The sequence below is a fragment of the Anolis carolinensis genome, chromosome 4, assembly GCF_035594765.1.
Source record: "Anolis carolinensis isolate JA03-04 chromosome 4, rAnoCar3.1.pri, whole genome shotgun sequence".
In the NCBI taxonomy this organism is placed as follows: Eukaryota; Metazoa; Chordata; class Lepidosauria; order Squamata; family Dactyloidae; genus Anolis; species Anolis carolinensis.
This window is the reverse complement of record NC_085844.1, coordinates 36,302,898-36,327,503: the sequence shown is the minus strand read 5'-3', so window position 1 is coordinate 36,327,503 and position 24,606 is coordinate 36,302,898. Positions and strand designations below refer to the sequence as shown.

The 24,606-nt window shown below is 38.7% G+C and overlaps 1 protein-coding gene across 1 annotated transcript in view; it reads right to left on the bottom strand.

The window, feature by feature from the left end:
• The window catches only part of znf704 (zinc finger protein 704), a 72,735-nt gene that overhangs the window by 14,931 nt on the left and 33,198 nt on the right, over window positions 1-24,606 (bottom strand). Inside the window, exons 3-8 of the mRNA XM_003219553.4 lie at window positions 14,993-15,096; window positions 11,834-12,066; window positions 9,739-9,839; window positions 8,770-9,031; window positions 5,178-5,282; window positions 815-912 (exon numbers count right to left, since the gene is read on the bottom strand). Of these exons, the coding sequence (XP_003219601.3) occupies window positions 815-912; window positions 5,178-5,282; window positions 8,770-9,031; window positions 9,739-9,839; window positions 11,834-12,066; window positions 14,993-15,096 (903 nt within the window). The remainder of the gene's footprint in view (window positions 1-814; window positions 913-5,177; window positions 5,283-8,769; window positions 9,032-9,738; window positions 9,840-11,833; window positions 12,067-14,992; window positions 15,097-24,606) is intronic.

Genomic DNA, 24,606 nt, shown 5'->3' with positions numbered 1-24,606 from the left:
AATTTTGTAGCTAGGGGACAACAGGGTGTGCATTTAGGGAGTTCCAGGTGTGTTTAGGCAGCTGGATGCACAAAGAAAACATGTCATCCTCTTTGGCCCTTCTAAGGGGCTTCTTGAAATCTAAGAGAATTCAATTTCTTGTGAACATTCAGTTGCAGAAACACACTCAGATAGTGCCTCCTGCCTTTCTTCCAACCAGTAAGTGGCAATTGAATGGCACACCAGTAACAGGAAAGTAAGTTGTGCAGTTCACTGGTTCTGAGTACCTCATTTGTGACAAATGTAAAAGAACACTAACTAGATTCTGGCCACTGACATGGAAGTGTCACTGGAAATATTCCTGGAAATCTAAGGCTGATTGTGAATCCAATTGCAGGTGAAAGGAGAGAAGATAAACCTGCCTCATCTCGAGTCACACAAAGACACTAGAAAATCTTTGAAGCCTAATTGATTTTATCCAATTTGCACAAATGTCATAGTGGGCATTATTTTAATTGGTTTTAAACTGGTGGCTTTTAAGCAATATTTGATATATTAACAGTCTGACAAAAATGTTGTTATTGTTGTTGTGCTAAATTGACTATCATATGTCACTTCAAGAGCCAAGGATCTTGGTAACTGCAGAATACAAATATCTTAATCAATCAATCATCAATCAATAGGAATCAATCTTGTTCTCAGTATTCTTTTGTTATCCAGCTATGCTGGAAGGAACTTTATATAAACCAATGTAGTGGAGAGGAAGTACATTGATTACCAGTTCCCCGTCTTCATTAACTGAGCACATAGCAACCAGAAAGAAAACGTCTCCTACCTGAGGCCAACGGATGCTCTTGGGGGTGATGACAGCACTGTCTGAATCTGTTGCTTTTGTTCTCCGCTTCCTGCAGGACGTGTGTGAGTTGGCGAAACCTAGCAACAGAGACAAAAATACATATCTGACTACAGTTGGGAGAGACAATACAGATCACAGAGGCAAATCACTTACCCGGTAACCTGTTTCTCAGCAGTTGGCTTGTCAACTCAATTCCACTGGAGCTCTGAGTGTAGAACTCAGTTTGAGTTTATAAGAATTTGCCATTATTCACAAATTTCTTTGTATTTGAACTTGATCTTAAAAATGTTTCAGTGTGGGAGAAACTAAAATTGCACCGTTTTTGTTCTTCCAGGTGCAGGGGATTTAAGTACTCATCTCTTAAAAGGTCTGGGAAGAATCTGGAAAACCTTTTTCTCAAGAGATTATTTTAATCTTGGGTTGCTGTGAGTCTTTCAGGCTGCATGGCCTTGTTCCAGAAGCTTTCTCTCCTGACGTTTCACCCACATCTGTGGCAGGCATCCTCAAAAGTGTGAGGTATTTTAATCTTTAATGCCTTTATGATAGGCAAGTACACCATGGTGCTCCTGTTGAAAACAGCCTGTGCACATGGAAAATGTAGGTTCCGATTTTTTTAAAGAAAAATTACAGTTGGTCCTCTGTATTCATAGGTTCAATCCTCTCCTCTGCCACCCAAAGAAATTCCAAGAAGTAAACGTTGATTTGGCATTTTACATAACAGACACAATTTTAATGTGCCATTGTATATAAAGGGCTTGAAAATCTATGGATTTGGGTATCCACAGAGGTCCTGAAACCAAATTCCAGTAGATACCAAGAATTGACTGTACTAAGATTTTTGAATTTCTTTGGAGTTATAATGAAGGCAAACATGAGGTTGAACAAAATCTGAATGTAGGAAAAAATAAAACGGGCAAATTTGGCCATGTCTACCTGATAGTCAATGCAAACCTTTAGCAGAGCATTTGATGCTGTCCTCTTCAGAAAATGCTAGATAACTGTGACAGTGCCCTCTCATATATCTGAAGTGTGACAACCCTGTGCAAGACTGTACTACAATGCCCTACAGAACATTTGCCACTGTTCTCCAGCTCATCTCCTTCCTGGCTTTAAGTTTTGTTCTTGTTCCTTGACATATCAAGCATCAGAAGGAAACATGGGATGGGTGGAGGACAAGGGCTGTTACCACAAACATCTACTAGATCTGCTGTCAGAATTTAAGACACAAGTGAAGACCTATCTCTTCCAGCAGGCCAACCCAGACAGTTTTAATGATGAATTTTAAACTTCTATTCTATGTCCTGTGTATTTTGTGTTGTGTATTTTAATATGTATTTTATGGAAATATGTTTTAATTTGTGTATTTTAGAGTGTTTTAAATTATTAAGTGTGTTGATTATGTGCTTGGCAATGTTGTAACCCACCCACTCAGTTTTTGGGCTAGAGGGATGAGGGCATTTCAACACTTTTTAGCCCACCAACTTTTTAAAAGTTTAGGTCTTCCCCAGAGCACTACTGTTATTATTAATATTATTATTAACTGGGGCGGCATAGAGGGAGCGTACCACCCCCCTGCCAAGCCAGCTCCACTGGCTGCCAATATGCTACCGATCCTAATTCAAAGTGCTGGTTTTGACCTACAAAGCCCTAAACGGTTCTGGTCCAACTTACCTGTCCGAACGTATCTCCTCCTATGAACCTTCAAGAACACTAAGATCATCTGGAGAGGGCCCTGCTCTTGGTCCCACCAGCCTCACAGGCGCGGCTGGTGGGAACGAGGGACAGGGCCTTCTCAGTGGTGGCTCCTCGGCTGTGGAAAGCCCTCCCCAGTAACATCCAGCAGGCCCCAAATCTTCTGGGCTTCAGGAAGAACATTAAGACATGGCTTTGTATGCAAGCATTTAATGAATAAGTACTATATTGACATGGTCTGAACTTAGGTTTATGTGCAATGGTTCCTTGGAAGAATGGTAATAAGTAACTATATGTTTTAAGCTTGACTAATGTATTTTATGGATTATTGTTAATGGTTTTATACGTGTTGCTGTTTTTATTGATTTGTCTGGCATTGAATTTTGCCGGTTCTTGTAAGCCACCCTGAGTCCCCTTGCGTGAGAAGGGCGGGGTAGAAATGTTGTAAATAAATAAATAAATAAATAAATAATACATATTATTAACACCCATTGGCACACATCAGCTGACATGGAGAAGCAACCCGCTCTCAGACTCAGCTTAGGGTCCCAGAATAACTATTGTTATTAATATTTATATTAATATTATTGCTAACACCCATTGGCACACATCAGCTGTGACGGGGAAGTACTCCTCGCTCAGACTCAGTTTAGGGTCCCAGAATAACAACTGTTATTAATATTAATATTATCAACACCTATTAGTCCACATCAGATGTAATGGGGAAGCACTCCTCTCCCAGACTCAGCTTAGGGTCCTAGAATAACTATTGTTATTAATATTAATATTATTATTAACACCCATTGATACACATCAGCTGTAATGGGAAACCAGCCCTCTGTCAGTACCTGCTTATTGTTACGAGGCCAAAACAAAAGGAAAACGAAAGCAAGCACGATGACTGTGCAGCTTTCATTTTCATGTCATGGCTCGTTTCCTATGAAAATGATGCCATTTGTTTTGTGTAGACGAACGGTTAAAACAAAATGATAGCATGAAGGAAACGAAGGAAAAATTTTCAAGCACATCTCTAGTCTGATTTCTTGGGACATTCCAATTTACTGGGCGAGATGGATAAGCTATTCAACACAAAGTAATCAAGGAATGCTGCTACTCAAGAATTAGAACACAAACCTCTATCTGTTCATTTTTAAAATGCTGAATAGGAATATATAACTTGCCAGATTAATTTCTCTCTCTCTCCATATAAATATAAATGGTAGTTAAGAAAGTTCACTTATTATAGGCCAAATATTACATATATTGGTGAAAACAATGTGAACACCTACATGTTTAATCCAGCTCCCTTTGGTGTTTGGTTTACAGAGTAACTAATAAGATCCTGGGATTTCTTCCCCTACTTGTGCCAATTTTCTGAAGTGCCACAGAGAATAAACTACCTTTTATAATTATTCTAGATCAACCATATTGTCATGAAATCAAATTTTAGGAGTATTTTATGCACAGCGTGTTCTGCTAAGAGTGTCTTGTTCAGATTGCTGCCAGCATGACGCCTTTCACCGCCAGCTATTCCTTGATGGAATTTAATAAATATTCATTGGCAGAATGCAATGTAATTGATTCAGCTACTTTCATTTTTATCAGCTCAGCAGGAGACCACAGACTCTACAGAAAACCTCCAAGACATGCCAAAGGTTGACAGTAAGAGGCTTTTGTAATTCACATGGTGAAGAGAGAAGAAGCAGGCAGCACCTTATCAGTGTCTAATTCACATTGTCATAAAGCAGAGGTTTTGTATAACTAGCACATATTTGTGACAAATGGAAAATTCAGAACATGTAGCCTTAGGTAAAATACTTTGATATAAAAGAGATGTATTCTCTGATGGTGATTATTTAAATACTAGAACAATTATTTTAATGAAAATTGGAATATTGCTCGTTTACTTATGATTGGTATTAGGTGGAATGTAAAGCACTGCATGTGGGGAAAGTGGCGAACAAGAGGGCTAGATCATCCAAAGAGAATAATGATAGGGATTACAATGGATTGCAGTGAGTCAATAAAAACAATGTTTGGGGGAGAGGGAGAGAAGAGGAAACCAGCAAGTTAGTGTCAAAGAACATATAACCGAATGGGCCGGAAGATACCCAAGATAAGTTAGTTCAATCTTAGGAAAGATGGGGAAACTACTTACACCGGGATCTACTGTCATTGGAAAATGTTTTGGTACTGGTTTTTATAATAAGCTGCAGATATTAATTGATTCTCAGCTGAAATGCTTTGAAAGCCTTTGGGTACACTTTGAATGGAAATTCAAATTAACAAACTCCTACTAACATCTTTTGATAACTTTGATGCAGCTACAAATAAAAGATGGGGGAAGAAGAAGAGAACATCAGGCTATATTAAAGGTATCCACCTGCCCGTGGAATGAACATTGTGGGCAGATCAAATTGCCAACACTCTTGATGCTTTGCCCATCTGCTCCAAGCCTTGGGCTCCTGAAAGGAAGAAGGAAAGTCCCCATCCCACAAAGTCCAGCCGTATCATATTGGATTTAGCCCAATGTTTGACTGAAATGGAGTGTTCATGTGGGCAAAGGATAAGATTGGATCCTGCCCAGCATGTACCATACGTTTAAGAAAAAAAAATCCCATTTTTAAAAGATTGTTGATTTCCTACTTACTGGGATGCCAGTGAAGGTAACAGGGGGTGACTGCCAGGAGATGCTAAAGCTATTTCCATTGGGTGTGAACTTGGTTGACCCTGGGATGTTCACAGGAGCTGTGGCCTACCAAAATAAATAAATAAATAAATAAAATCAGTCAGCCATTAAAGGGAGGAACACATTTATTTACAGAATTATAGGTTACATTAGAGCTCCTTAAACGTTTTCCATTCGTGACCCCTTTCTGCCCGAGAAGTCTTTCCATGGCATCAGGTATACAGACATATACAATAAAATTAAAATTAAACATTAACCGTTAATAAATCAGCATTTGCTAAACAAACTGATCATCCTTTTCTATGAAGTACAACTGAAGCATTTTCTGCAGAGTTCACTGTAAACACAGTAGGTTGTTTTTCACATATTTGTGTAAATGTCCAGATGATGTTCAGAAACCTTTTACTGTTTCCAAATTTTAGCAACCCCAACATTAAGCTCAGGGGACCTCATTTGGTGCCTGGACCTACAGGTTTATTCTGTGAATGACAAGTGTTAATGGGATTGTTACCATCAAGACTTTCTGAACTTAATTTTCCTCTGATCTCACTACAATCCCAACACCAAGGATGTGTTGCACCATGAGTACTGATGGCACTATATGCATGAATAAATAAATAAATGATGATGATGATAATGATTACAGTAATGTGTAGTATATATACCTATAATTCTGGATCTGTACATATAATGAAGTGGGTTCTAGTCCACAAAAGCATATTTTAATTATTACATTAGTTTTTAAGATGCTATAGAATGCATCTTAAATTTGCATTCCCCTTGGTGGCACAGTGGGTTAAACTGCTAAGCTGCTGAACTTGTTGTCCAAAAGATCGGTGGTTCGAATCCAGGGAGTGGAATGAGTTCCCGCTGTTAGCCCCAGCTTCTGCCAACCTAGCAGTTCGAAAACATGCAAACGTGAGTAGATCAATAGGTACTGCTCTGGCGGGAAGGTAACAGTCCTCCATGCAGTCATGCCGGCCACATGACCTTGGAGGTGTCAACAGACAATGCCGGCTCTTTGGCTTAGAAATGGAGATGAGCACCAACCCCCAGAGTCAGATACGACTGGACTTAACACTAGGGAAAACTGTTACCTTTACCTTATAGAATGCATGGCTGATTTTTTTTTTGAGAATAGAAAAAGAATTCTACTTTTTATAATTTATGAAAGAGAATTTTTTTTACCCTAGGCAGATATTTTAAAAAACTATTTAAAAGATAAGATCTTACAAAAGCGGCATTTATGGGAGTGATAACAATAGAGTTGGAGGGGGAAAAGATACTTGCTAGCTTCTAGCTGAAATTAGGAAAGAATGATTAAAAGAACAATAATGAACAAGAGCAAACACACTGCCTTATCTCTTGCTATCATCATTTTGTGACTAAAATGTTTTAGACGTTGAGCTGTTTTAACTATTAGATGGAATTCTGTAGTGCAACAGAAGCCAAAAGTGGGGCACACAGATATATTTTACAATGTAATTGAAATGACTGAAAAACAGATCTTAGATAAAAGAAATTTTGAAAACACGATTGTCTCTTCTACAACTTAAGTTCTAGCAGGTTGTAGAACTTTCCTTTGTAAAACGTGTGCAGAGATAGGAAGTTACATCCACCTATCCCTGCACATACCATCTCACTATTTGGTATTTTATTTGGAGGACCTCACAAATTGAATCAGCAAAAGTCAAGGGTCAGCTGTGAAAAGGGGAACTCTGCTGCTTTTCAGATGTTGAACTGCCGCATCTATCATCCCTGGTCAGTATCATCAACGGGAAAGTATTCTGGAAGTAACCATCAAAAATGTCTGAAGGCCTACAGAAACCCCAGATAAGTTAGATCCAATTATTACCCCAAGCTGCAATACATCCAATCATCAAATGATCTAGCTCTAAACAAATAATTGGCTAACAATTCCCTTCCACACATTCTTTACCTTCACATACCAGGCAAAATCATGGCTTTTTCAGAAAGCTCATATCATTTTGTGTTGCTGAGTTCTGTTCTTTACCTCACTGTTTGCTTTTGGCACTCATTGATTTTTTTTTATAAGTAATGATTTCTTGGTCCATAGATGACCTTTGTGTGCATCATGGACATTGAGCCTTTTTTGTCCACCAGATGTCCTTGAGTACTCTGGTCCTTCTTTGGACCTCAGCTTTTGCACTAGCGTAGATCTTTTTCTTAGTAGTGCAGTTGTTGTCTCTCTGCCATGTTTGGAGGGCTTTCATTTTCTTATCAATTAACTGTTGGATCTCTTCGTCATTTTTGTCAAACCAGTCTTGATGTTTCTTAGTTTGGTATCCAATGTTTTCTTCACAAGCTGTGATGATGGAGGTCTTCAGATTGTTCTAATATTCCTCAATATTTTCAGAGTGTTCTATGGGTAGATGATCCTTGAGTGTTGTTTGGAGCAGGGCTTGTTTGGAGGTCTCTTGAAGGGTTTGAGTGTGCATTTTTCGCCTTATTTTAATTCCTTGGAGTCTGCTTTTGGGGATGATCTTGATGTCCATTGTGGATCGGATTAACGGTCTGTCCAGCAGTCATCAGCACCAGTCATGGCTCTTGTGAGAAACACATCACGGCTGTCTCTGGCACATATAATTACATAATCTAAGAGGTGCCAATGGTTCAATGATGTCTTGAGCTTGTTTTTCTGGGGGGGGGGGGGATCTCAGATGCAACAGATATGTGCTGAATCAGGGCCTGGGAATGCATCCACCCTGCTGGGCTGTTACCATCACTGTTGTCACCATTTCTGGCCAGCCATGGAGCTCTGTCCAAGCACTTGGCAACTGAACCAATCACCGTTGTTGCAATGAAAATGGGGCATATGATACCAGCAAGGAGTTAGCCTCTCCTCTTTTTTATTGGTTATGCAGACACCCCAATCCAAAACCACAATTTAAACAGGTGACAGCCAGGCACTAAGCTGGAGCTTCATGGCTGGTTAGAAGCAGTGGTAACATAGACACAATCCATCTGTGATGGTGGTGATATCCCAAAACTGAAGCAGCTGTACAGACTGACTTGAAGCCTCAGGGTACTCCAGAGTTTCAGGCAAACCCTGGACTACCCCCTGACTTTGTTTAAACTAAATTGCTGTTGATATTTGCTCTCAACTCAGTTTTGACTTATGGCAATCCTATCAACTAAAAACCTCTAGGAGACACTATTATTAACCGTTCTGTCCAGGCCTTACAAATTCAGGGCCATGGCTTCCTTAACTGATTCAATCCATTTTACATGACCCTGATTTACAGGATAGAGAGGGGCACTCAAATAGGTCTGAAACCATTTGATGGCAGATGAATTCTTTTCACATTATTTTAAACCACAAATTAAAATAGAAGCATTTTGCTTTTTTGGGACTTGGAACAAACCTTCCAATTTTGATTTCTTGACTGCCATTTCTGTTTTGATTAATGATTATGCCAAAATCTTTATCTATTTTAATATCTTCATTATCCACTTCAAAACTATGCAAATGTGCAATCATTTCTTTGTTTTCTTAACAGATCAATTATTACATGGAAAAGTTGCTTTTTACCTGATACGCGTGGTCAGAGTGAACGAGGTAGAGGTTGGTAGGAGCGGAGCAGCTTAGAGGTGTTATTCCTTTAGCATCTGTTTTGGCACATGATAGCTCATTTTTGTTCGCATCTTGGGAAGGGAAAGAAAGAGGAGATGCCAGAGATGGAGAGACTGGAGATAAACTACTTAATCCATCAGCTACGGAGTCAGTATTGAGACGGATTTCTGTGTAGTAAAAATCTTCCTCTCCATCACTGTAGTCAGATTCTCCCACACGTCTAAATCAGACAAAAACCAAAAAGTTAATGGTAGAACACTAAATTCATTAAATTAAGATAACTTAATTGTTATTAAGTTAAGTGTTAAGTTAGTACCTGAGTACTGTACATGCAAACAGATTATATTTCTCCAGGCTTGTTCAATGATATAGCCAATAGACTTATACATACATTTGATCCCCATCATCATAATGGGGAGGAGTTGCAATGAGCTCCATTAGCTTGGCTGTGGGGAGAAAACTGGGAACCTGTGCTTCCATTTTGATTAACCCCAGTTTGGTGTCACATCTCAACCATGCTTTATTGAATTAAGCACATTTTGTAAACCAGAGTTTAAAGCTGACTTATTTCAAGCAAACCATAGTTAAGATTAACCACAGTTTGTGAGGCTTGTACAAAACAAAAAGCTGCAGTCAATTAAAAGTAAAAGCATATGTTACCATACAGGAGAAGGGGCAAATGCATGAGCTAGATTTGCTGCTGCATGTATGCCTTCTCAGAGAGAGAAAAAATCAACCATTTTTTTGTCATAGTCCAAATAAAAATCAGTGAGGAAAAAATGAACAATTCAGAGTTCCCACTAAGATCAAACATTTTATGTGTGCGCACTTAGATATACATCTCAGTGAAATCAATGGGACATGATGTTAGGACTGAAATACAATGTTAGGGTTTTTTCACTGTTGTATGAAATTAGTATTACTTACCCAAGGTGAATGGTCCGGATATGTTTTTGTATACCAACAGCTGTACTTAGTACCTTTCCACAGTTTTTCCAAAGGCATTTAAACATAACTTTCATGGAGTTCTAAGAAATTCAGTAGAAAAGAGCATACATATTAACTAATGTGTTCACACATTTGTATGACTTCAATGACATTTTCTCCTAACAACGATTCTAATGTAAATCTAAATTAGGTCTTCACAGTTAATCACATGAATATACACTGAAACTGGTAAAATGTTGACCTTTTCATATTACTCTTAAAGAATAACATGCTAAATCTGCTATATACTGAATAATCATAGACAATTACTAGAAGTCTAAAATCTAAGAAACCACACTGAAGAATAAATTGCCAGGAGAATGACATTATTGAGCTCAGAGCATCCATGTAGCTACATATAGCAAAGATAATATTTTGTAAAATCATTAAAGTACAAGTAGCAAGTGCATTTATCCTAAGACATAAATAAATTCTTGTAACAAAATGTGCCTTTTGACTAGAAGCATAATAAAGATCCAAATACATTGTAATCCAAAGCAACAGTATTCAAAATCCACCTGTTCAGACAGCAACTAACCAAAGTCTTTTGTCACATTTGCACAAATCTAATGCCAACCAAAAATATCCCAGTAAGTAAAATAACACTTTTCATGATCATTTGTTGTAATGTTCTGTTGTTATGTTTGCATTTTTGCTTACATTTGTGTAAACCGTATTTATTACACAGAGTGCAATGTAGGCAGTTTGTGATTTATCATGTATAATGCCTTTGTCACAGAATCAAGAGAGCGCATTTCTTGCTAAGAAGAAACAGTACCTCTTAAAAGATTTATTGTGCTGTATGTTGATGACTCTGGGAAAAGGCAGAATAATTTATTATTTTCTTGCAGGTACTACAACTAAGGTGGCCAATTTATGTACCTTTATAGGCCACACTAACAGAGTTCCCTGTTCCTCAAATATAATCATGGAAATATATATTTTGCCCCTGGTTCCAAGTGCTGTATATTAATAAAGTTGTGACCATTTCAGTAGATGAAGATCAAAACATCTGTTTAAAGGCTGCAGAATGCAATGTATTGATTGGGTGTGTTCTTTAAAAACCTGATCATTTTCTAAGAACATGATTATTTTAAATAAAAAAAACTGCTCAAGATTGCAGACAGTATAAAGGAGGCATTTCTTGTTTTATTGTCTTTTAGGTGAGATGTCATACAACACACACTAACCATCAAATAGTTGTTTCAAAATATGCATATTAGTCAATAGATCAATTTAAATCTACTAAAATAAATACAACAATTTGACTAAAGCACAGTTCTGTGCATATGTACTTCCAAGTAAACCCTACTTTCAGTGGGGTTTACACTTTGGTAAATGCACACAGGAATACTAATCATATTGCATATAAATGTATGGATATAATTTGCAGTTTTCTCACTACATTATATATAAATATGTACAAACACATACATATATACATACAATGTTACAAACTGAAGAAAGGAGAGATGTCACCTTCCATTTCAATGTAGAATAACCTTATTTATTACATTCTGTGAAAAATTGTTGGCTTTAAATAAAGCAACTATTTAAATTTTGTGGGGTCTTTACTTAGTTATCTCTGCACTAGAAAAAGAGAAAAAGGGGAAAGAAAAACTATGATTATTTCTTTGTTTTCTTTGAAAACAAGTAAGTAAAACTGGGGAGTGGGGAAGGTACTTAAAATCAGCACCAAGAATGTATTAAGAATGAGAAACAGAATTGGATTGCAAAGCCCATGGTACACCAACTTTGGCTTTAAAGACTAGGGATCATATGCGTTACAATCCAACAACATATGAAAGGCCACTCATATCCATCTTTACAGCATGTGAAGAGTTTGAAAAGTTGCATTTTTGGATTACAACTCATGTGGGTTTCTGAGAGTTGCTGTCCAAAACCATAACTTTTCCAAGCCCTGATATTTATGACAATGTGATACAAAAATACACTCCTTTTCTGCTTGTGAGTCTGTTCCATGGCTAATCCCAAATAGCTATGCCTGCTATAAACCCAGTACCATCAGTCTCACCTTTCTTTTTCTAGGAATGGGCTCATCAAAGAGCAGGCTGCTGGTTTCAGCCTCATCAATACCATCATCTGTTTGAGAGAGCAACCGAAATGGTTTGAAGCTGTCAGCTGAAAGAGGTGGCGACGGAGTGGATGGATTTGATTGGTCGCTTGGAGCACTCCAGCTCCAATACCCACTGCTGCTGGTACTAGAAGGCACAAATCCTCCTTCTTTCCAAGATCCATTTAAGGATTCTAGAAATTGATGAGATTAGAAGAGAAAATCAAGCATAAAGTAACAGAAACCATTACTGAATAAATCACCTCTCTCTCAGTTACTGTATTTTTTGAATTTAGGTAACAGTTTTGAAACCATATAAAAGACTCCTAGGTAAACTGAAATACATACAAATAAGGCTTTCTTAGGCAAGGTGTTTTGCCATTTACTTCCTCTGAAATATATACACTACAGCAACTGGCATTCCTGTTCTAATTCCTCTCAAGAAAGTCTTCTTGTCCTATCTGCAACTTTGGTGGGAACAAATTCTTCCTGAGATCTGGTATACATCCTTGTTTCTTTGGCCCCAAGTCTGTCTTGCTCCTCCATCTTTGGATGTGTTTACATGGTGCAAGTTAAGCCAGGGTATTTGTGTCCTGGATCCAGCACATACCTGCTGAATTTGATGCCATATATCCAGAGGGTCCAGTTGCTGGCCCATCTCTTTGTGTGTCATCACCAATGCTCCTTGACAGCAATGGAGCTTCATATGAGCATATTGCCATTGCCTGTTGTGTCTACACAACAAGGAAGAAGAGGAGCGCCAAGAGGAAGGTGCATCAAGCCAACCCTGGCAGGGACCGCCTTCGACCTGGAACCCAATGCCTACTGTGGAAGAATATACGGGTCAAGAATAGGGCTCCACAGTCACTTACGTATCCACTGCCAAGGCACTACACTTGAAGACCATCATAAGGAAATAAAGAAGTAAATAAGTGTGTCTACAGGGTGCCTGTGCAATGAGCAAGAAGGCAGAGTGACCATCTCCTTTTGGCTTATTGCATGGGCACCCCATTCTGACGCTGCATGCCCAAGCACCCTTAGGAAGCTCCATGGTTGGTGACACATCCCATTCTTTGTGCTGATAGGGAAAGGGAAAGGGTGAGAGCAGTGGTGTCTATATGGACAATGGATTTGAAACTCTGGAGTATATTTGCTTAGTGCAGAGCCAAGTCAGGTTACGATAAAAAAAAATCTGGATATCTACCAGAAGTCACTGTGTGTCATGGACACCATCAGTGTCAGATCTAGAATGAGTACAGATATAAGGACTTGTCACTAGTGTAAACAAGTCCTCACATCTGTATTGCTTGTGGATCCAGACTCCTGCTTTTGCTTTGATTCCGACTTGTACTCTAGTGCCCAAAAATGGCTTGTCTAATAGTCTTTGCTACCTGCTTTGTCTACACTGGTGTTCATGACCCAGCCTTGATACTGCACCATGCTTCCTTTCTTCTACTTAATAGCAGCATATACCTGAGAAGACAAATAGCTACAAAGAAGGTTATGCATATGAAACAGTCTTATATAAATTAACAGCTGTGGCTTTAACTGTGAAAAGGACTAGATATGGGTTCTAAAACACATGAACTGTAAACCTGATCACTGGAGACTATCTCCTGAAATATATTCTCTAGAAAACTGCTAGTGATGCTGTCTGTTAAAATCTCTTTTACAGTAGAATCTCGCTTATCCAACATAAACAGGGCCGGCAGAATGTTGGATAAGTGAAAATGTTGGATAAGGAGGGATTAAAGGAAAGCATATTAAACATCAAATTACATTATGATCTTACAAATTAAGCACCAAAACATCATATTTTACAACAAATTGACAGAAAAAGCAGTTCAATACATAGTAACGTTATGTAGTAATTACTGTATTTATGAATTTAGTACCAAAACATCGCAATGTATTGAAAACATTGACTACCAAAACATTGGATAATACAGAACATTGGATACGCAAAGGTTGGATAAGCAAGACTCTACTGTATATCACTAGTCCAGAAAAACCACCTTAAAACAAAATAAATCTATATAATAAAGAAAATTTTAAACAGAGACACTCTTTACAGAAACTGAGTTTAACTTATTACCTTGCTAACTTTATTACAGATTCGCTGGTAATAATTACTATACTGAAATGCTGAGCCCTTGGGGACCATTCTTTAATTCTTCTTGTGCCTGGCAGTGCAGTGCTTTCATTAATTTTTTACAAATATATGTACGCAGCACTACCTCTCATATCAACTTCGAAGTTGAGGACAATTTTAAAATGCTGTTTGTTCACAAAAACCAAAGAAAACAAAAAATATCTTTCACTAAAATATAATTTTGAGTCACTTAACTATGGCATTTCAGTGTTCTCTACTTTTCAGCCTCCTAAAAAAAAAGATTTCCATCAGGAACAAAATTTTGAAAGGACAGAGGCTGATAGAATGAGGCTGAATAGAAGGGGGGGGGGGGGAATAGAACAAATAGGATTTTCTATAATCAGTTTTCTCATTTTTTACAGATTACACCCAACTACAATCTTCTTTCCTGGTTGTTTTTCAAACAGTTTTTAAAACCCTCGTAGAGCTGTTTGTTTCTCCAAGTGTTTGTTTTGACTTCAACTCCCAGAATCCCCAGGCAGCTTGAACTGGCAGTCAGCAATTCTGGGAGCAGAAATCCAGACGGCAGAAAGGTTGGGAAGCACTGCTACAGAGGATGCCTTGGAGGGCAAGCTCTCAAGTGAATGAAAGTTGCTATTCAATCTTTCTCTCCTTTGTGAATTTAAATATGATTTCTCAGGTTCAGAACTAGGCAAAGTTACTTTGTAGGCTATAACTCCCTGTGGTCACCGTGGCAAGTAGTCTTAAAAAGTAACTTTTCCGTGTTCTGCCTCAGTTGATAAAGAGTGATTTTTGAGCTAGACAAGGGCCACTCTTATTCAAGAGGACTCTAAACAGGCAGTACAGTAAGCGAATGGTTCACAAGACTGCCTTCCCATAGAAAAAAGGCAGCTGCTGTCTTGCAGGAGAGACCTTCATAAATTACAACGAAAGTCAGGATTTCAATGAAATTTCAATGATTTCTGCTTCTCACAATCTCTCCCATGTGCGGGGGAATGAACATTTACCATTGGGTCGGACAGGAGGGCTGCGAACCAAAGGGCTGGTGGATAAGCTGGTTAGTACCATAGCTGCCGTGACTTTATCCATATCCAGTTCTTCTGAAGATTTTCTGAAAATGAAGGTGGAAACAAACCAAATCCACATGTCAGTAGGAAATCAGGAAGCAAAAATATAACTGGCAACATGGGTTCTAATTCAGCAGATTCTATGAAGAGCAGCAATCGAAAGACTCAGCTCAGCGAAACAAGGCTTTATCTAAAATAATACTGTTCCAGTTGTGTGTGCGCCACTGACAACAGGCAAAGAAATAGCATCTGCCTTTATAATCCTTTACCTTGCAAGAATGAAGAACAAACCAGAGAGAAGGGAGAAAGCAATTTAGCCTGCCTCACCAGCTACTCTCAGCATCTTGAAAAAAAGTAGAAAGTTGTATGTTTGGCAACCAAAATGGAAATAATAATAAAAGGATGTTGTAAGGGGCGGCGGGGGGGGGGGGGGGAATCTTTGGATACATTTTAGAAGAAGCTTTCAAGGGATCTGTAGAAGACTCAAAATGATTCAAGAATTACTTGGTTGTTTCATTTCACATGTAGATACTGTTAGTTTTGAATAAAGAACTGATAAAACTTATGGAACAATTGCCCTCCTCCTCCTTCCTATTTACCTTTTTTAATGGCACAAGAACTTATCCCTATTCTTTACATTTTATTTCTACCTCTGATATATATGTTTCTGTTAAAGAAATCATGTCTTTATTAAATGAAGGTATACCTATAAATGAGGCCTCTTTGGTATGAAGATTTTAACTTTTAAGGTCACTCAAAAACTACAACAGGAATAACAAGCTTCTCCATCCAGACCAAATTAGGTGACACAGGGGCGATATAAGTGCATTACCACTTGTGGGTCTATCTGAAATCGAGGAGAAAATGCTGCCAATATGAGCAACAATCCAAGCTTATTCATGCACTTCCATCCAATTTGGCCCCCTATCTGAAAAATAAACATTATTTTTTGGCAGCATGTTGTTTATTGAAAAGCATGTGTTATAAGATTAGTTGTGTTTGCTCTGCTTTGCTGATGAGCTACAGCAATATGGAGGGGGTTTATTTTGATTTTACTTGATTTTTTACTTCTCAAAGAAAAAGCTCCTTTCGATTTCCCATGAAACTAATTAGACAAAATAGCCTTAAGGCAAACACAGTGCCCTTTAACATGGATTCAGCTAATGAATGGTAATAATCTTAAGCAGCAGGTAAAGAAGGGAAAAGCAGCTTCACATGGAGTTATAATGTACTGAAGTATCTATCACTCCAAACTCGCTGGGGTAAAAAGAAAAAGAAAAGATTCCCATGTGATGAATGAATTTCAGAAAGAGTGCATAGTGATTTACTTCATCTAAGTTCTGATGACTGTTTCCAATATATAGTCTTCATTAACATGGACTGAATTATCATTACCAGGTTGGGTCATTAATTTTACCTACGCTGTTTCTTTTTTAATCAATTTGTTGATTTTTTAAAAAACAACAACCATAATGTACTTTAAAATATCAATGTGAATATAGTAGTTCACAATACTGTAATGTGTTTTCTATAGTGCTGTAATGCTTGTAAATTACCATAGGTTCAGAACAGAACCACCAGGTTACTGGACAGAATTTGTTCCTTGAAACACTTTACAATAATTACTTCAATTATCTTCCTGTTCATAAGTGTTCTATGCTGAATATTATAAACTCCACGTAATTCTGGACTAGAGCGGATCGAGGTTTGCCTCCTACATGAACCAGATCCTTCTCTAGGTCTCCCTGTCTGTCAATAATAAGAGAGGTTGATATGGCAGGCCTTATTTTACCTGTTTTATGTGTATCCCACCTTTCATTAAGAGCTAGGATACAAACATAAGTAGAAAACAGAAACAAATAAAAGGACAGTATGTTATACAATAAGTAGGCTTTCCACTTTCACTGGGGTCCCACAAAAATAGAAAAATTGCAAATAAAAAGCTTTTTAAAAACCTGGATGAACACATCTCTAAGAATCTCTACGTCATTCTGGGTCAATCTGTGGTCAATTTATGGTGTAAAATGGGCAAACAACATTTGAAAAGTCAAACATTCCCTCATCCTGCTTTTCACATGTGCAAGGAAAAACAGTAGTACACTGTTTGAATCAATATGCTGAGAACAATGTGAAGTTTTTCTCTGTGACAAAACATAAAGGTCTGCCTCTCAAAAAGAATGCCTTGCAGTTACCTTTCAGAACAGTGATGTTCCTTCTACTTCATACAGCCTCCCTTTCATGTCTTTCCCCCCTAGTCCCCCCTCCTTACACTTTTCCCAAGCTTCATTTCTAGATGCCGATTTCCTCTTTATTTTCCTCCACCCTTATTGTTTTGCTGGGCCCAACACATTATTGTCTTCCGTTCGATAGCCATTAACACAGGGGTAAAATCACAACACACCCTGTACAGTTCAGAAACACTGGGCTGGGTTCCAAGATTCCACAGTCCCCATCCGATCTATATTTTCTTCCAAACGCAATAAAAAGTCATTTAAAAGTTCAAAAGAGCACTGCAGAAAGATTAACATGGAGTTTTTTTTTTAAAAAAAAAGAAAGGGTGGAAGGAAAGGAAGGGAGAGAAAGATGGACCCCTGGGAATAACATGATCCTCCTAGCCAGAAGTTGGGGTGGAATTTGGAGACAGTGTCAAGCCTATTCCTGCACCCCCACACAGAACAGCCCAAAGAACATCTTGAATCATGTACGTTTTGACTGGCAATTTGATTCTTTCTCTGTGTTTTCATAAATCCCTTCTCCATGGGCTTTAAATAATTTACGGTGTAGTTCTCACCGCTCCCTCCATTCTGTCGGTGAGCCTGGAGAATGCTAATCTGCACAAGGGCTCCATGGCACAGCTGTAACTCGCAGGGGCTCCTCCCCAATGAGCTCATCCACCATCAACGCAAATGAGAATGACATAATGTTTCTCTGAAGCTTGACACCCGTAAAACTCCTTCCTCGAGCTGCAGTCATTTTTCTGACTCAATACAGCATTTTCCTCTCAAGATCTCTCTCATTATGGTAAGGAGGCCAAAAAGATACCCTACATTTCAAGGGGGTAAGGGGGGAGCAGAATAAATATATACTCCTTACCCACAAACACAAATCTCTAGGACGACAATACTAGCAGTGCGGGCATATTTTCTTCAACTGTATAATAAACTAAAATGACTTAATTCTTGGAGGTGGGGAGAGGGAGGCAGGAAGAAGGACACCGGAAGAACATTTGGGAAGACAAAGCTTTACAGAGGACATACATTTCCATTCAAGAGAAATCCAATTCTTGCCATTCCAATTTCTTGAGCTTTGTTTTTTATTTGCAACGATCTGTCTATGAGATCAAATCCCGCAGCCAACATGCTTACAAGTATGTTGGATTCACACATGGCCAATAAGCCTTTTTGTCTTCATTTCCAGCTTCATTTGATCACACTGTAGCATAGTCTCTTTTCTAGAGATGCCTTGATGGGCATGTGGATCAGGAATTTAATATGATAGCTCACAATGAATCCCTGTTTCTAGAACAAGCAGAGATGCACTGAAAATACTTCTTTACTATGAAGTCCTATACCCTCTCATGCTGGATCTGCTTTCTCTTGTTGTATATCCACAAGTCTAGCCCTATTTATTCCTTGTCCCCCAGAGGCCATCTTCTAAGGTGCTTTTATATCACTTAGTAGGAGCCCCCGGTGGTGCAATGGGTTAAACCCTTGTGCTGGCAGGACTGCTGACTTGAAAGTTGGGTTGCTGACCTGAAGGTTGCCGGTTTGAATTTGGGGAGAGAGCGGATGAGCTCCCTCTGTCAGCTCCAGCTCCATGCTCAGGATCAAACCCTGCAGAACTCCGTTAGTCACTTCTTTCCAGGATGAAGAGGAATCACTGGTGAGCACCCTTTGGGTTTGGTCGCTTAACCAATTACAGATCCACCTAATAGTAGCATTGCCAAGGCCATATTTTACTAGTTTGTTTGCAAGAAGATCATAGGGGACCTTGTCAAAGACATTGCTGAAATCAATATATCATGTATTTATAGCATTTCCTGTAACTTGTAACTGTAATTTCCAAGCTTGTAACTCTGTTGAAAAAAGAGGTAAGATTAGCCTGGTATGACTTGTTTTCGAGAAATCAATGTTAACCTTTAGTGATCACAACATTTTTTCCTGATTACAAACCGCCTCATTAATAAGCTACTCTAGAATTGTTCCTGATACTGATGTCAGGCTGATTAAATGGCCTGACATCTTGTACGACCTTGACAAACTACAAGAACTCTAGGAATTCATCAAACTCCAAGATCCTTTAGGATACAGCTGTGGGAATGAAAGGGGAATCATACCCTAGTAAGTAAGTAGTAAGTAAGTAAAAGTTTATTTGTATACCGCCCTCTCTCCCGAAAGGGACTCAGGGCGGTTTCCAATATAAAATCAGCATAAAACATTGTACAATAAAACACTGAAAACACTATAAAACACTATAAGAATTAGAAACAAAAACAAAACATAATAATTGACTAAAACAATCACATAAGCAGAAGGAATATAATCACGCAAATAACATGAATCTGCAAAGAAAGAGGAAGAAAAAAAAAAGACCACTGGGATGGAGGAGAGGATGGCCTGGAGGGACCACTAGAACTAAAATGCAATGTGATATTCTAAATAAATAAGTAGCGTGAAATAAAAAACAGGAATATATAACCTGCACAGCTAGTTTATTTTCAAATTCCATCATTCCCCCAGGGATGTGTGAATTGCAGTCAATCATCCAAAGGTTCTTGGGTTCTGTCCTGTTTTGTCTTTCAAGAACAGCCTTAAGACATTGTGGTAAGTAAATGAAAACTGCTTTACTTTAGCAAAACATAAAGTACAGTACACTCAGTGAAATAATGCAAAAGAAAGCCAGGAAGTCTTACTTCAGACAAAGAAACAGGCATAAATCCAGATACAGACTTGGAGCAGGCATACAGAGAGTGAAGGCATTAGAGTCAGTTTGTTACCAGCAAGAGCTGGCTGCACCTGCTTCTGCTTTTATAGCCCTGGGTCCCCACACAGCTGCTAGGGCAGTTCCTAATCACTCAGCTGCATTTCTGGCAGCTAATCTAGCTGAACGACCTCTCTGCTCTATTTTCTTTTGCCTCTCCTGGAAGGAGGGTACTAGCAAAGTCTCCTCCTCAGACTCCAACTCACCCTCAGATTCAAGAACACTTTCCTGCTCCCCTTCCTCTTCTGAAGAAGAGGAATCCCTGACAGGTTCCCACAACTACTCTAAATCAAAACACCAAGCAACAGTTGGCATAGTTTGTTGCTGTGTGCCTTCAGGTTGTTTCTGACTTATGGCAACCCTAAGTTTTCTTTGCAAGTTTGTTTACGGGGGGGCGGGGAGGGGGGTTGCTTCTGCCTCCCTCTGAGACTGAGAGAATGTAACTTGACCAAGGTTGCCTTGTGGGTTTCCATAGCTGATAATGGATTTGAACCCTGATACCCAAAATTGTAGCCCAATGACCAAACCACTACATGACACTGGCTCTTAATTAAAAACCACATGAGATGATGCCTTGACTACAGTGCTTTGCTATTATAATTATAAAACTTTGTAAGGGAACTCATATACAAGCCCACACACATGTAAACACATTTTGGTACAATAAAACAAATTGAAATACACAGAAAGTCACACACATACACACACCACACTTGCTTTAATAAGCACAGATGTCTGGCACTTCCACAGAGATTATTTTTGTACATCACTTAACACATGCCACAAAGCAGCTACTTCACTGAGGACACTGCTTGCTGTTTAACAACTTTCTGAAATTTCTTCAAGCCTCCGGGCTAGAAAATAAGGCACTTGTCTTATGTAAGGTTCTCTTTGATCAAACTACTATGACTAGGCTGCATAGCTCTCCAGGCAAAGGTTGTTGGCAGAACCATCTCTCCAGTATATAGTCTAACATGACAAATATTTCTGGCAATATGACACTACTAAAACAGTTAACGTTTCCACTTTTTTCCCACTAGGAAAGAAAGGGGACAAATGTGCAGTACGAAAAAGCTATATACTGTACATGATTCAAGAAATATAGCCAGCATAGTCAGAAGTACTGTACTGAGAATTTTGTAATGTTTAGAGTAGAATGAATTAGGATTAGAGAGGGGTAGTTTGAAATCCCTACGCAGCCATGAATCTCACTGACAACCATGGGCCAACCTAGTACCAAAGACTGCTGTGAGAATGGGGTTAGGAAAACAAGACATGGGATGCCATGCACACCATGTTAAACTCCTTGAGGAATGGCAACATATATGTATAACTTATCAATTAGCTTATGATAACAGAGAAATGCTTAGTACCTTATTCTACTGAAGAGAAGAGAGTTTTCTGTGGGACTTGAGACTATACTCTTGCAATATGGCATAATCTTGACTGATGCACACATGGCTGCCTCAAGAAAGTTAGCAGGTTCTCCAAGAACAAGCAACAATATCTAGAAGAAGGCCTAAGAGCAGAGAACCTTCAAATTTATAATTTGCAAATCACCCGTGGAAGCTTTATGGCTGAAGCACAGGGTATAAATGAACTCTAAATAAATAAATAACTACCAACCACATGGATTACATTGAACATGTCTGCACTCCTATTACTCTCTCCCGTGTTTTATAAGGTCATGTACATTGGTAACTGTGGGCGCTGTAGATATGCAGAGCAACAGATATGCAAAGGGATGGATGCACATCATTGATAAAAGGGAACATTATTATCATGAACTCTACTTTTAAGAGAATCGAAGTGCATTTCCACAGATGCTTACTAAATAGGTAGTCTCACCAAGTTCAGTAGGATTTACTTCCAAAGAGGTATGTACAGAATTTCAGTCTTAGTTTAGATCCAATACATTATTTTTAATATATCCTGCAATATTAGGATGGCATGCACCATCTTAGAAGCATACTTCTTTTATTACTGAAGTATGCTATTAAAGACAAACATCACCCACAAAGTATACCTCTTGTCTCTGAACTATTATTTTTACCCATATTCAAATGCAATCAACAGATTAAAAAAACTACTGAAGAATGTCTGATTATTTAATTACTATTTCTAACAAGGGTGCAATTTTAATTGAAAAGGTCGCAAATTACCATGTTTCATTTATCTAGTACTTTTTCTAGGGTGAAGATTTTGGCAGAGTTCTTATGATACGAATTCAGCACAAGAGTTGTGCAACTGTCTTCCAAAACAATGAAAAAAGGTGACTAACAGCAAACTGCACAATGCTTGCCTTCTCTGTTTGCTGAAAACTTCTGTACCAAACAAAAACCTGTTGTGAAGACTTTTCCAGTGCTCAGGGCATGATTTCAGGAGGGAAGAAGGAAATCAATCCTGCCAATTGTATCAAAAGAACTGCTTCTGTCAGCAGTCATACACTTTTGAATCCTGTCCCAAGGCTCCAATTCCCATTGAATAGATAACCGTGTGTTTTGTGGTCTTTTGGGATTGCTCATCCAACTGAACAATTTCTTACAGCCACGAACACCACATGAAAATTCACAAAGAAAGAGATGTGTGCATATTTAACACAGCAAAGTATCTAATAACATTAATTGCTGTATTGTCAAGACTTAGATTTGCTTCAGCAATTGCAGAGATCATCAGTGTTGTGCATTAATCCACATCAGTTTCTTTCTACACAGGTGCTCCAACCTATTTCCATATCAATAATTAGTGTTCGACAATGAATGTTACAAAACCTGTCTAGGAGAAAAAGACAGGGCAAGTCACAACACAAAGCTAGATGATTGGTTTGACTGTGAAGAGAATTAGTTTAAAAGTAAATTTATAGTCGTGGGGAGGCAGAGACAGACAGACCGCCACACATACTATGCTATGAAGTGATAATATTTTATCTTGCCACACTTACAATACTATGTTGAATAGCTACTCATACTCAAGTGAATGCAAAAACACCCTCAGACCATGCCACAATACTGAAATGGTTTGCACCTTCCTTCATTATACTATGTTAAGTGTATACTCATATCATAATATGTGTGCCACATTGCTGATAGCTGCAATGCATAGTACAAAAGTGGCTGCTGTCATTCCATGGCTGTCCTATGCAACATTTGCCCAAATTGTTAAAAAGGACTGTGTGATTATGAACTATGCCAACAAGTCTAACCCATTTGGGACTGTACTGCTGGAATGCTCCACATGGTGGGTGTTGTGGGTGTCCCCAGGAGTAGTGTAGGAGCAGCAACTGTACAGGGTTCCTACACTATTGTCCAGATGTATAATCAACATGAATTATAAATAAGCAATCTGAAATAAGAATTGGTAATTTACAAAATTGATTTTTCCCTCCCGTAATGGTAATATAAGGTGCTACTGAGTTGATGGATTGGCAGATTGTTGCTGGCTCAATCCCTCTCTTATACCTGGACATTTAAGAGCTTCTGTTAAGTGCTGAGTTATAGTTAGAAAGCAGTGGGTAATTTGTAGAATCAAGCTGTGTTCATTTGGAGTCTGTCTAAACAAAATTATCATCATACGTTCCCAAACAACAAACTCAGCTAAGCTATTATTCCATACAGCATGCCAGTAATTTAAGTTATTTAAAAACTCTAATTTAGATTTCATTGCTCAAGAGCATTTAAAATTTAAAATACATCTGTATGGGTTATTTTTGTATGGTTAAACACAGAAATGCAAAGTTCTCATTACATCCGCATACTCTAAAACAAGAGTACATTAGGGACCACAATTTAGAAGAGAAACACCTGTATTGCATGCACAAGGATCCAGATTTGATCCCAGGCCGCTCCGGTTAAATTAGTTAGGTTAGCAGATGCTGAAAAAAAACCTGGAGAACATTTAAAATGGCAGGAAGGAATCAGAAGTTGTTGCATTGAAACTTCAAGAAACCCTTGCCAGCATAGCCAATGGTAAGGGAAGCTAGAAGCTGCAGTTCAACAATACCAGGAGAACTGTGCTACTGGCAGGTCATTCCACAGTCTTGGGGCAGCTGATGAAAAGGTCCTCTGGATGACGGTTGATAGGCAGATTCTGGCTGGTTGGAGCAGACACCCCCCAATGCACCTAAATGTATGGGTGGATTGTATGGGAGAAGGCGACTCTTTAGGTCAGTGGTTCTCAACTTGTGGGTCCCCAGATGTTTTGGCCTTCAACTCCCAGAAATCCTAACAGTTGTAACAGGTTGAAAACCATGCTTTAGGTAACCTAGAACCAAACCATGTAGGGCTTTAAAGATCAAAACCAACACTTTGTACTTTGCCTGAAAACTACCTGGCAACCTAACTGGATTTTCTGAACTTGATAAAGAAGTAGCTCAATGTAAAGCGCATTGCAGAAGTCCAGCCTTGAGGTTAACAGCATGTGCACTACCAACTTTAGGTCCTCTGATTCTAGAAAGAGGTGCAGCTGGTGTTTCAGACAAAGCTGGTAGTAAGCATTCCTGATCATCGAATCTACCAGGGTTGACATTTGGAGAGATGGATCCAGGAGCACTCCCAAGCTACGAACACACTATCCTT